Genomic DNA, 14,236 nt, shown 5'->3' on the forward strand with positions numbered 1-14,236 from the left:
GTAAGGAGGGTCCAACATCTAACTGAAGTTAGAGTTTTAGTAGAAAAACCCCAGTATTTATGACATGCATCCCAGAGAGTGATTGCTTTCAACTGTGGCTTGGGCTGGGAAAGGGCTAGAGCTGCTTTGTACCCAAACTTCTGAAATCACATTAACTCATAGAAACTGTACAAAATTTTACTGCTTTCTTCACTCTGTTGTTGTTGCTGGGTGTTGAGAGGTCCGTGCACGAAATGTGATAAGGAATATGCGACTCTATTTTTTTTCCTTAACTGTTTTAACATTAGGAGTGATGCCAACAATGCTCAGAACTGGTGTGAGATTATTTCAGAACAGCCTATCACAAGAAGTCTGGGATCACGGATAAGGATTTGGTTCTTGTGTTTAGCTACAAAGGGCAAATCAGCTCTCAAGTCAGCCTCCAAGCATGTGTCTCCTCAAGAATCTCAATTCTTTGATTAAAAGTGCCTTAAGTTGTTGTAACACCGGCCATAGGATATGCTTGGATTCATGTCTCCAACACTGACTCTGTTTAACCAGAGGTCAGTAACTACTGCAATCAAGCTGCTGAGTAGAGATCCAGTGAACCTTAAGGGTTCATCTCTGGGTTTAGTAAAATCATGCCAGGTGTTAGGTCTGCTTTTTTTTTCCAAGAAGTCCCCAGAAAAGAAGTGGTAATGTGCGTGTACACAAGAATAGAGGATGCTAATGTACCAGGGAATACAGGCATTGTGCAGGGTTTTGCTTTTTTTCCCTTCCAAGATGGTAGGAGGTAGAAAATATCCCAGTGAGGTATCTATGCCAGCTTTCTGTATGCTCCAGCACTGAAAGGGTCCCATTTTTCAAGTTTACCCAGCCAAAGTAGGGCTGCTCTACCAGCTATAGAGGAAATTAGGTGGGGGAGGGAGAACAATAGTAAGAATTTTGCTTTAAATGAGTTTGCTGCCAGATAATGCAACACTACTTGTAAGATTATTTCTATTTTTTTGTAATACTGTTTATTTGTGAGCTTTTAGCCTCCAAGTTTTGGTTACAATTTGTCAGAGCTGAACTGTTAAAATCATAATTTTGTTTTACTTTGTAATGGTTTATGTAAAAACAGTACTGAAGGATATGATCCAGGATACAGATCTTGTGTTTAGAGATCCATACCTTGATCACAACAATTCTCAAGCTCTAAGGGTTCATGTTTTTTTAAATAGTATCAGTGTGTATATAGATATATTGCACTTACTTATCTTGTAGTACTTTCATAACCCTAGATGCTAGCATACATGACGGAGTAAGCCACCAATTAAATGCCTCACACAGGTTTATTGCTCCATGCTAACTACTAAATAGTTCTTCATACAAATTTTAGAGGATAAGCTAAAAAGACCTGAAATTATTTACTAAATATATGCAACTTCAAAATCTTGCTGACAGGCAAGTTCAAGAGACAAAGATCTGTATTAGTGAGCCCCTTAAGATAATTCAGGGACAGTATCTTAGTAGTGCTCAGGTAATGAACTGACATGTTTGCTGTGAAGAGATACAGATTGTAGCTACAGAAAGCTACTGCATGAAATAGAAAACAGTAATACACCAGCATAGTTGGTTTGGAAAGGTCAACTTTTTTTTAATAACTGCTCTCTCTCCAGGTTATGTCATGCAGTTACAAAGTAGTTAGGAAAAAAGCATGAGTTTCTGGGAGGGACTAATTGTCTTTTTAAAAAAAACCATTCATATTCATTACATAAATAACATCTGGCACTTCAAGGGGACTCCAAGGGACAAAAGCCTTAAACTTCAAAAACTGTGCTTGATCCAATATTTTGTTGAGGTCCATTTTGTTGTACTTTATGTTCAAAACTTTCAAGACCTCCTGATGACAAAAAAAAAAAAGGCTGTGTGTGTTAAGACAGTGAATTAAGTTTATAGCAGCATTCTAACTCCTCTGTGGTTTGGCCAATGATTTCTGGGTTCAGTTTCACTCTAGTTGTTCACTGAGGCAGTATCTAATTTTCAGAAAGCCTCTGAAAGGAAAAGACTGAAAAAGAATTCCAAAAAAACCTAAGTACGATTGCTTACCAAATTCAGAATATCCCTTTCTTAAAAGAAAGGAAACAACCTATAGTCAGAGTAGTTATGTAGATACTTGATTAAAAACATAACTAGAGTTGCTCAATAGTTTCAGCTTATAAAAATATTAGTCTGGCAGCGCTACAAACGTCATGATGATAGTCAAACTAGCTTGAACAAGTGAGGGAAGGCAGTCCTGTAACAGTAGCACAGTTAAAGAAAAAATATTGCCTTAAGAGAATTAGGCCTGAAGCTTTACTACAAATAAAAACTAGACTCCTATCAAAGTTAATCCCTGCTGGAGGCCCATTCTTCCTTTGACAATGCCACAGCATTGATCATACAAGGCCTTACTCAAAGTGCTGAAGCCAAAATTATGTCATTAAACAAAAGTGCATGAAGTAATAATGAGCTAAGTGCTCATATAGTACAGTATCTGATCTGAAGTCTGAGAAGTGGCTCAGGTGGCAAGACCACTCTTCCACACATAAAATGTACCATTTTGTTTTGTAGGCGAAACACCCAGAATGGCCCCCACAAGTGCAGATCAACTGTTATCTTCAGATACATACTTGTATACAATTTCCTAATCCATGGATTTTTATTGTAAAAAAGACTAGTTTGGAACTGAAACTAATTGAGAATAGAATCCACTATAATGTCAGAAGAAAAGAAAATTTTGTGGTTACATGTAAACTTGTGATAAGCTTTCTCAAGAAGAGGGTACATTAACAGCGAGGGGTGGGATACAACAAGGAGCGGTCATGGCCTGTTTATGTAAAGGTCAAACCAGCCTCATTGTACACTTTGAAGACTTTCTCAATTGCATTGACATAGGCAGCTGTTCTCAGGTCCAGACCCAGGTTGTATGTCATGGCAGTACGCATGATTTGCTGAAACAGAAAAGGTTACATGTAGTTTTGGCAGGTTACTCCATAGGAGCTCAACAGTTTTGCTTGTAGGATCCAAGCAGGAGTAAAAAGTAAGGAGCTGCTAGATTGGAATCAGAGCTCTGATCCTTTCTGGATCAATTCTGAAATTTCTTGATTTCCCCTTACAACTGAGAACTGAAAGGGTCATTATATTACCCCTTTTCAAGTCTTACACTGATAGGGAGAGATGAGATGTTTCAAGTAGCCTTTGTCTCACTAATTAAACATACAGCATAGAGGAATTAATCTAAAACTGTTAACGGTGAAGTAAAGCACTCTTATGTACGTGTCCCAGATTAGACAGGTACAAAATGACAACTAAAAAGTTTCTACTTACTACAGCTTCTACCAGAATAATCTCTAATGTTTATTATACCCAGTTAAAGTTGGCCATGATGGCCCAAAGCAGAAATTCTTCATATTCTAAGTGACTTTCGTTAATCATGTACTATTTATCTGCTTGCTTAATTGCAAAGAAATTCTGTACAACCTATTCAAAAACTGTCCCAAAGCCATGTGAGTTTTCCTTCATGTAAGTATATAGAGTTATGCAATATTTACCCGGGCAGAGCGTTCCATCGTGTAAGCCAACCCAGAGTGCACAATGTCTTTCTCGGATGCACCCTGCAACAACAGAGAATAAAATCCAGGTTTAATCCTTGATTTTTAATTCTTTTGTGTCCGAAGACACAAAAACAACCTCATTGTGTGCTGGGGACAATGACATGTTGGATTCCCATCATTACTGAAGCTTGCTCACTCATTTTCTTCTAATGATGGGTGAAGAATCTAAATAGCCTTTACTGTGTTATGTGAAGAGCTAGCTATGGTCAATTCAGTTCTAAAACCTCAGATGTAAGCACTGAAGACTTTTATGGGCCTAGCTTCTAGATGCATGATGCTACCATTGTCTACTGATGCAGTAATTACTGTTTTCAGCCTTCAGACCGCACAGTAAATATTAAACAAAAAAGTTTTCAAGAGTCAACAACTTATTGCAATTGTTTTGAAGACAGGTCTTAGGAAGGGCATAGATCAAAAATTCATATACTACTCCACATTACATTAGCCCTTAGCAACTCCACAGCTTTATTCCCATTAAAATTTAAATACACAGAACAATAAGCAGTTGAAAAATTAGGATGACTCATTACAGGTTCAATGTTCCATCATCCTGATTGCTGTAATTTACTAATAATTTGACATCTGGGACCACAAAATACTTGTTTTCCTTCAAATACCAATTTAGGCTGGAAGCAGAAAGTACTAGGTCAGTTTCTATGGCTTGTGTTTAAGAGATCCAGCATTTACTTTAAACCACAGAACCCATCACATGCTACTCATATAGCCTAACAAGTATAAAATGCACCATTCTGGATCAGGCTAAAGTCTATTGCTATCATGTGGCTGTAGTCCAAGTTTATATGCACTTCCCCTGATTTCTTCCTGAGGAAGTATGGTTTTATGTTTTTCACAACTTGCTGGACTTTTCCCTCCTCCTCATTTGTCTCACTTCCTCCTGAATTAGAGTTTAAAAACCTAACCAACTGATGCTTTTGGTTTCCATGTATCCCTTGGCAGAGTATTGCACACCTGAACTGTCTGCTCTGCTTGGAACCATCCCCTTATTCTTCATTCTACACCTGACTGTGCTGGTTTTGTTGGAACACATCTCACTCTCTTCCACCAGTCCCTGAAGTGAACAATCTATCCTTACCCACCTCTTTCCATAGCCCTCATTCTACAGATCACTGTCTCCACCTCAGGCCTTGTTCAGGCTGGTAGGACCTAGGTTAGTTCATTGTTCCACGTCAGAGAAGCTTCTGTACTTTTATCTATCGTTGTGATCTTGCTCTGAACTTTTTCCAGCATTCCAGTGTATGAAGATGCAGAGACCTAATCTGCACACAGTATTCAGAAGGCAGCACACCCTGAATTCATATGGTGGCATCATCAGTCAGTCTTACCCCTTCAGAACAATTTCTAATGCTGGATTTGGTTATTGATTGCTGTGGATTTCTAGGCTTGTATTTTGTCATCACCTCCACAATTTCCTTTTAAATCCTAATAGATGAGCTCACAACCCATCCCTTCATGTGGAAATTGTCCCACCATGCATTGCTACACAATAGAGAGCAATGAATTTTACCTGACATTTCTTTGCCTGTTGATTCACTCTTAAATGAACAAGCTACAGTTTTTCACCCAGTTGTTATTCTAGAGTTACAGAAACATCAAACTGTCTGTAGTGTGATATGTTGTTCAAAGTTTTTTGGAAAGCCAGGCAAACTATATCAACAAGAGCTCCAAAATACAAAAAGCATCTGTATGAAAACTGTAGCTTTTTTACTATATTGGAGGTATTTTGCATGGACTGAAGTAAAAGAAATCAAAAATAGCTTATTTCCAATATTCTGAAGCAGTTCAGATCATTTTCTCGCTTTGTTGGGCCATCAGGCTAATCATGTACTAATGCTTTGCTTGGGGAAAAGTGCTCCATGATAGTTACAATGGTAAAATTTAGATTTCAGTTATAATATCTATATAGATAATATAGAGTACAGTTTCCCTAACAGTAAAAAAAACCAGCAGCAACTACTTACCGATATCCTATCTTGAAATTCTGCTGTAGGCACAACTGGAATAGTTCCCCCATGCTTCCCAAATTTTCTTTCCAAGCTTTCCTGGACAGACACTACAGAAAAAAGAAACAAAAAGTAGATGCAAGGTAACTGAAAAATGTGAAATTTTAGGATTTTTTTTCCCTTAGGACAGTGAGCAGTGCTTTGGTTTTTTCATTGATATTTATTTAATCTTAGTTCTGAAATTCCTAAACAGCAACAAAAAGCATTTGAGACAACACAATCTCGAAGTTAAGAAAGGGATTTAAATGAGAACAGCTATAACTCTCCCCTACTTTAGAAACACTTTACAATGTATGATTTATGAGAAAGGGTTATATTAAAAACTATGGTGTATGTTTTGTCAAGTCCAGTGTCTCAAGATTCTAATGTTTTCTACAGAGTATTGTTTAAAATGGAGCAACATCCTCTAGTTCTTCTTCACTGAGCTTCCTCTCATCATGCAATTGTTATTGTTTCCCAGAAAGCAGGCAGCACAGAATGACCATAAGTGGAGCTGTGAGCCATAAGCAGGTTTTTCCAGTGCCTGTCTTTATTATATTATTGGCCTTTATAGAAATCATTTATTGTTGTATGTGCAGAACAATGGCACCTGTTTGAACTTCATTTGAATGCTTCCTAAATACCAAGTGTACAGCTGAAAGATGTTTAGTAAGAAGTAATAAATATTTCACTTAAGTGGCTTGACTTTAGTATTTTACAAAACTGAGGAAAGAATTTAAAGATAACTAGACAAGAATGCATTTAACGTAAGTCATTAGAGTTGCAGGTCAGTTAACCTAGGAAACCTTTTCTGTTCTTTAGTAAGCAGCAATTACAGACTTCTGGGGAAATTGTGGTGAATTTAAGAGTTCTGTTTCCATTTCTCCCACATTTGGTGTTTGCTAGTCCAGTCTATTAATTAAACAGTGTGTGGAAGCAGAAGTGAGCACTTACTGAGCAAGTGGTAGTTTGAATCTCTTTCATATTTGAAAGTCAGACGGCCATAACTGACGTGGTTCAAGTTTTTCAGCCATTCAAAGTATGATACTGTTACACCACCAGCATTCAGGTAAAGATCCTGCACAGAAAGAAGAAATATTTTTAATTGTGAACACGTGACAAAGCACTATCATATTCTGTAAAAGCAAGCAGTATCATGTCCAAGGCACTACTTTAAACTGCAGAACAGAAGACAATCCAGTTCTTGCTCTTACAGGACAACATCATCTTCTTCAGTTCAGGGATTACTTCTACCGGTTTAAAACAGGACTTGACTTTAGAACACATCTAGTTCAGGTGTGTTTGACAGACTACTTACTTCTACTTTAGCACAAATCTTTAAGAAAATTAGAGCATTCTTAGGCCATCTCAGTGAGTAAAGGCTGAAGATCAGGTACTCTATCTAGCAAGATCACTTGATCACCCTTCCTCTGTGAAAAAAATTGTCATTATAGCTGGATAGGTCTTATTTCAAACTATCACTACACATACTCTATACACTCTGCAGTACACAGTTCTGTCAGAGCATCACCTAGACACACCATGTCTACAAACTGGCCAGAATATTAACTCTTCCTTCTTCCTGTGTTTAGTGCACTTTTTGATTGAGCAAATGGCAGCTAACAATCATTATCTTTGGTCATTTACAGTTGTAGTGAGGTCTTTAATAAATACTATATTTCTTCAGCAACATTGACACCCATTTCCTAGACATCAGTTATTAAAAACACTCTTAGAATGAATGGCTATTAATAAAAGCCTTCAATAACTAGGGTCTTGGTACTCTTCACAAAAATGTTCCTTTGAAATGAAAATCAAAGGTCACAATAGAACCTTACAGGGATAACCATGATATTCCGCTCCAAGAAGATTTTATCAGCTTCAGGAGTTGTAGGCCCATTGGCACCTTCAGCAATAATCTGAAAGAAATCACAGCACAGAGTAACTCACAGGTATAGATTTGGGTTTGTTCATGCTGATTATTGAATATTAGTATTTAAACAGACCATCTCTGGAAATTTTCATTTCCATTTGAACTCTCTGACTTACTTTTGCTTTAACCTTGTGTGCATTGGCCTTGGTCAACTGCTTCTCGCTGGCAGCAGGGATGAGAATGTCACAGTCTGTTTCCAGAATGCTGCCCTCAAGTGGCTTTGCTTTAGGGAAGCCCATGATTGTCCCGTGTTGCTGTGTGAAGAAAACAAACCACAATGGTTTTAATGTGTTGTGCACTCATACCTATTTCTTCCCTTCTGACTTTGAGTGAGAAAAGGAAGAAGCAACAATATTAGAGAGACAGCACATAATGTAATTCCTATCCTGACTTAGACTTAAAAAGCAAGCTACAAAGCTTCAGGAACAAAGTTCCCAAGACTGAAGCATAACTGCTCTCTGCATGAAGACACTGAGAAACATTTGGGCTCTGGAATATTTTAAAAAAAAAGGTTCCTCTCAGCTCTTAAAATAGTTTTCAAGCAACCAAAATGACTCACTAGTCTGCTACACCCAGGATAAGTTGCATCACATAACATTCAAATGGTTTTTAAAATTCAGTACTACAATGATAGCCTTTGTTTAGTGAAAGAATCTACATTCTTTTGAGAAAGAGGGTGATAAAGAAATTCAAATATTCCCTATATAAAAGAAGATACATAAAATAAGCCCCACAGAAGCTTTAAGCAGAAGACTGTATTTTAGTGCCTGTGAACTGTCCCCGCAAGTCTGCTTCACTTGGAAGCTGAAATAAAAAGACCACATCCAGTTTTCATTATAAACTCCATATTCAAGTCACACTGCCAGGCAGGCTTTCATTCTTTCAGAAACATCCAATAGGTAAGAAACAGCAAAAGTACACTTTGTACATCTTAAACAACTATGTGCTTGTGATTCTCAGTCAGGAGTCCTCCAGGAACCTCCTGGCCCTGGTTCCTTAAGAAGTCCTTTGTAGTTTAGGAATAAGAAAGGTAACATAATAATAATTCCAATTCTGAAAACAAAGTAATTAGCCTGCACACATACAGACATTTTTTTGAGAGTCAGGTCAAAGGGTAAAAAAGGTAGCACATGCATTTGCATTCTTGTTGGGGATAAGAAGGAAAGTCAGAAGAATCAATATTTCTAAGCCATTTTGTAAGGACTATTTGCAGCATGCTTTAAATATCATAACACCAGTTTACAGTCATCAGTCATTCTATGTACTTGCAAAGCTGACAAAAATGAAACTCTTTCTGCTTAGCTAAGTTTCATACCAATTTGAAATCTTCTAGTTCCTTTGGGTCAATCCCATCAGGATTCCAGATGGAACCATTGAACTCTCCGACAGCAACGCATTTTGCACCAAAACGATGCAAGTATCTCATAGAATGCAAGCCCACGTTACCAAATCCCTGAGGGAAAGAGAAAGGTAAAGTAGTTAACACTCCAGTTAAAATGATGGTTACTGCTAGGGCTAACACAGTTTTAAATAGTTTTTCATCTATTGGCACATATTGGCATTAGATGTGCATAGGCAAGATGGAAGAAATCTACATCCATGCTATTCTTGTCTGAATCTCACTGCAGAAATGATGCACTGTAGCCAGCAATGTACAGTTGTGATGAGTGTTTTATACTGGAAATATAGAAAGGAAGAGGTAATGCTACTATGAAAGTGTCAAAATGATGATGTTTATCAACCTGGGAATGCTCTGTGTATCCACTTTATGACTGGCACCCTCTTAAAAGGATTAATGGATTTTTGCATGACTACTGACTTAATTCCAGGCCATTAAGTTTCTTTACTTCCAGAATGCTGATGTTCTGGAAGTAAAAGAACACACATAGCAGACAAAAAGTCATATGGTCAACGTTGAAGTTTGTAGTACAATTCTGTGCTGAAAAAAAGGCTATAAATATATGTTATACAGGAATAATCAATTCCTTTATAACACAGCTTCAATTATATTTGGGATTTTTGCTTATGTATTAGAAGCAAACTTTGATAGAAGAGTCTATCATGGTTTAGGTCTCTTTGAAATGCTCTAGGTTCGTTTTCCTGTGAGAATTTTCTGCTTTTCTTACGGCCATGTTTTCAGTCCAAGTTTTGCTTAAGTACCTGTTGGTTAGTCCTCTGCCAGGCCAGAAAATGCCAAAGTGCAGGGAGAGGAGTGTGCTGCTGGGCCAGTGCAGGGCAGAGATGTTTGTTGCAGACCACAGGTTAACTAGATGATAACTTAGAGGTTACAATTACTCTGCTATTTCTTTTCTAACAAGCACTTTAGAAAGCAACAAAACAAATCAGTTCCTCAAATGCTCCATTTAACTTATTGTTTAAAGTTGAACAAGTTTCCTCTCTTCGAAATCTTAGGAATGATAACGCATACTACTGACTAATCAAACACTTTCAGAATTCAACTACATAAATCCCTACGTCTTAGGAACACCAAAAATGTGCACTCAACCCTACAAATTTAGGATAAGGTCTTAGTTTCTATTTTTCCAACTGCTTATTCTGTAATGGAACCCTCAATTTCTCCTCTTCTTAAATTTTTTATTGTAAAACATTGGAACAAAACTTGTGTAGGTAAAACCAGTGTCACAGCTCACTGAAAAGTGTGCTTAGTTTAAAGACCTTGTGTAACAGTATTTCATTTTGGTGTTTGTAGCTTACAAGACCATAATGACTATAGAGATTTGGCTTTGTGCCTGTAGAGTGCAACTGAAAGTTCAGTTTATAAAAACCAGTCCAAAATAAAGGATGCTATGTTGCTTGAAAAATGTTTCTAGAGTTTGAGAGTAAAGGTTAAGTTGGAACTTTTAAAGCTCTCTCAGTTTTTAAGGGCTACAGCCTGTTTTAAAAACAGTTCTACTGAAAGTCTGTGTACTACTTCTTTTCCTACTGTCTAAAGAAAAAAGTTACCTGAACAGCAAATGTTTTATCTCCAAATCCTGGAGTCATTCCTAATAAGCTCATATATGAGGCTTCATTGATGAAATTTTCAATTCCATGGAAGACACCACGGCCAGTTGCAGATATACGTCCATGGATCCCACCCTGGCTGATGGGTTTACCAGTTACACATGCATGTGCATTAATATCCTGTAAAACAGCAAAGGACTTGTGAAACATGGAATTAATCAACCAAAAAACAGCTGGAACAAGAAGTTTTGTACACTTTTGACATAAGGGAAAACAGAAATTTTAAGAGTCAGAACATGATATAGCTTAAATGAATTTGGTTTGTAAAGATGATCTCCTTCCTCACTTTGTGTGAACACCTCAGGAAAGTTGTGTAATGAAATTGTGAATATGGTCTGTAATTTTTGGTTGCCTCTAAGTGTGTGTGTTAATTTCAGTCTGTGTATTATGGTGACATCCACAAGCAGACAAATGAAAAATCTTTCAGGAATGTTTTTTAAAGTCAGCTCCTATTTACAGCCACAATTTCTTTACATCACTACTTTTGATATCTTAATTTTTTTAAGGGCTCAGACATATCCTTGAACTGGCTTTTAATCATCTTTAAACAGTGTTTAGTGTTCCTTTATAACAAATTCAGTTATTTTACAATTACAAAACGAGGCATGAAGTCTGTAGTCAGAATACAGGGATGTTCTCAGAGGAAATCTGCAGTTTGAAGGTCATATAGGAAAAGTTGTGGATTTACTACTTTTATTCAGAAAAGCAGCATTTACAATCAAGACTCTATTCTTAATTTGGTGGCAATAAAATTAAGTTTTCCATATTCCAGATAGTCAGCAAAGATAAAATAGCTATTTAAAAACATTGCTGATTTTTCCAGTTGGAATTAATAACGTGAAAGAAATTCTTCCAAACCAGACACTGGAACTCCCTCCTCTGTCACCAGTGGTTCCCATGCTCCCACACCCTGGGAGCACAGTCACATGGTGGCTTGGCTTCCAGCACAAGTGAAAAAGGAGGGATGAAAGAGAATGCACTGAAATGAGAGTGCCAGCAGCCGGATGGGCTTCCATTCCACCAGCCACACATTCACTGGGAGGCTCCCTCTGCTCCATCCCTTGTGCCAAAGGCATTTGCATGCCTGTGGTGCAGGGTGCTTGGTGAGAGGAAGGAAAGGAGCAGACAAAAGTAAGTGGAGGCAGAATGGCTGGAGGAGACTAGAGCCATAATGACGACTAAGACTATTTACTGTTTGAAAACGTCAGTGAGTTAACATATAAGCCTCTTTAAGAACAATGAAGGTGATGCTGGGCTTGCCACAGAATTCCTAATTCAGCCTCCGAAAACACAGCTCGCTGCTCTCCATAAGCCGAATGCTCCCTCTTGTGGCATGTCAACTGTAACAAACATTGGCAGGGGTGTTCTCTTGGAACGACTTGGCCTGATGCTTTGATGGACTTTCAGGTTTTTATTCTGTTATATGGTCTTAAACTATGCTTTGGGCTTTGTGCATTCGCAAAAGAGGGAATATATTTTGTAAATATGTGAAGAAATACAGCTTCCCACCATATCTAAGAATGTATTTATCAAAGTCCTTTCCTGTGTACCAAAAGTCAGTTGATTGTGTTAGGAAGTACAGGAGAGCGGAAAGGATTAATTTAATAAAAAACTTCAGCCATATGTAAGTCAGTGATCCAGCAACTTCAGATGGATTTTCTGGAACAGTTAACATGGTAGTTATTAACAACTTGCATGGTTTGGCAAGAAAATAGAGCATGAAGCGAGGACAGATCCAGGTCTTCTTGAAGTCACATATAAAAGCCACAGCTGATGTCAAAGTCCTAAAATCTTTGGTTTCAAGTAAATAAGCAAAAACTTTCAACACATCTTGGGTGAAAACCAAAGAGCGTGGCTTATTACTGAGAACCTTAAAAATGGCTCATAGCTAGCATCAAAGACTTCTATTTCAGCACTGGTAGCTTATGAACTTAATTGGTGATGTTCAGGCACTAACCTTAGCTCCTTTCTTTACCCCTTTTCCCCCTGCTATGATGTCCTCCTTGTCTCTCCAGCTTCCTCACTCTGAATGGTTGGTTTTGAGCAAACTTCCTTTATCTGCTTATATCTGTTGTTTGATTTATCCTTCCCACTTGAAACTCCCTGAACACAGCTGTGTGCAGTGTGCAAGCACAGAGCCATCAGGTCTGTATCTCAGACAGATCCCTCTCACCAGAGTTATCTTTCCACTCCACTGAATGCAGCAGTGCTGCACAGCTTCCATCTGTGTTTGCAATTACGGCTTGTTTCACTGTTGTTCGTTGCTCATTTTCTGCTCTTAGTTCCCTTCCCTTCTTAACCCATGGTCATTTTTATCTTTTTAGTATTCCTTAATCACCTTTATTTTTGCTCTTGGTGTCCCAAACAGATAGTTATCGGAAACATCTTCCTTTAGAACCTGGTTTTGATGGATTGTTCCCCTTTTTATAGCCTTGTCAGAATTCTCACTTTCCTTCTCCATTACCTGGTCATAGCTCTCTGGAGTTCCACTGTGGCTACTACTCTCTCCAGCACAAACAAGCAACCCAACAAAATTAAAGAAACTAACATTCCCCCCCCATCCCCACCCTTATTTCCATTTTAGATTAACTTTGCAGAAAAGCGTTCCTGAATCCTCTCAGGTTTTTTTATTTTTCAATAGGATACTGCCATACATAGGGAGTCTAAAAAGAAGCTGTTGTAGGGTAATTCCAATTTTAATCCTCAGTACTTATTTTCTTTTCTTTTGTCATTGAATCATAAGAATGTGTAGGACTACACAATGGGGTGAGCTTATAAAGTGGTAAAATAAGAAATTCATCCATTTGAAAACCTCTCTATCAGGGTTTAGTTTAATTTTTTAAAAAATGGAGCTTTTGTATGAAACTGCATGAGAACTCTTCAATACAGCAAATCTTATAGCAGGTTACTTGCGGCGATCCTTCTTGTTAGTCTCAGTAACACAGTGCTGTTGTATCACAGTGAAATACACATTTTAGTGCCACGGGTTAAATGTTAAAACTCAATGCTTTGAGGCAGTAGTTTTGCTCTAAGTTGGAATCCTAAGTTCTGACTGAGGGAACTAATTGCCACCCTGCATTTTGAAGCCCTTCTGAATTCATAACTTTCCCATTTTATCAGATATCAAGTTTTAATTGAGATATTTACCTACGTGAATAGCAAAAAGCAAATAATGTTTTACAGTGATATCCCTAACAGAGACCTTTGTGCAGAAGTAATTTAACTCAACTAATCAGCATGCCACACTGATTCCTCAAGCATTCCTTTTTTCCTTCCATAAGATACCTCAGACTGTATTTCAGACTTAGAATAACCTGTGCCACTCCCCCCTCTGCTGTCCAAGGCCCCAGACAAGTCTTGTGCCAGGATTTGCCTGAGGACATCCTGAGCAATGTGCTAGAGCAAGGCACATGGCACGTGGCACTAATGCCCGAGGCACACACCCTGCAGGGCTTCAGGGGAGCTGCTGCAAGGGACTGCACTGAGTACAAGGAAAGAGGAGCTGGGATAGGCAAACATGCAATAGAATAGCATAATAACACATAAATACACAGCTACTGACAAGTAAGTTGTCCAAAATGTGTTTTTCTTTGAACAGACCTGTTGAAAGCGTACAACGAAAGTGTTTGGTTAACACGTACAAATATCCCCACTGACACAGG

The 14,236-nt window shown here is 38.1% G+C and overlaps 1 protein-coding gene across 1 annotated transcript in view; it reads right to left on the reverse strand.

Moving 5' to 3' along the window:
- Positions 1-1,593: 1,593 nt before the first annotated feature.
- The window catches only part of GLUD1 (glutamate dehydrogenase 1), a 29,067-nt gene continuing 16,424 nt past the window's right edge, over positions 1,594-14,236 (reverse strand). The window contains exons 6-13 of the mRNA XM_084210186.1: positions 10,515-10,694; positions 8,866-9,003; positions 7,667-7,804; positions 7,456-7,536; positions 6,572-6,695; positions 5,597-5,688; positions 3,555-3,617; positions 1,594-2,954 (exon numbers count right to left, since the gene is read on the reverse strand). Of these exons, the coding sequence (XP_084066312.1) occupies positions 2,835-2,954; positions 3,555-3,617; positions 5,597-5,688; positions 6,572-6,695; positions 7,456-7,536; positions 7,667-7,804; positions 8,866-9,003; positions 10,515-10,694 (936 nt within the window). The 3' untranslated portion in view covers positions 1,594-2,834. The remainder of the gene's footprint in view (positions 2,955-3,554; positions 3,618-5,596; positions 5,689-6,571; positions 6,696-7,455; positions 7,537-7,666; positions 7,805-8,865; positions 9,004-10,514; positions 10,695-14,236) is intronic.

Source organism: Fringilla coelebs (assembly GCF_963513975.1).
Source record: "Fringilla coelebs genome assembly, chromosome: 8".
NCBI lineage: Eukaryota > Metazoa > Chordata > Aves > Passeriformes > Fringillidae > Fringilla > Fringilla coelebs.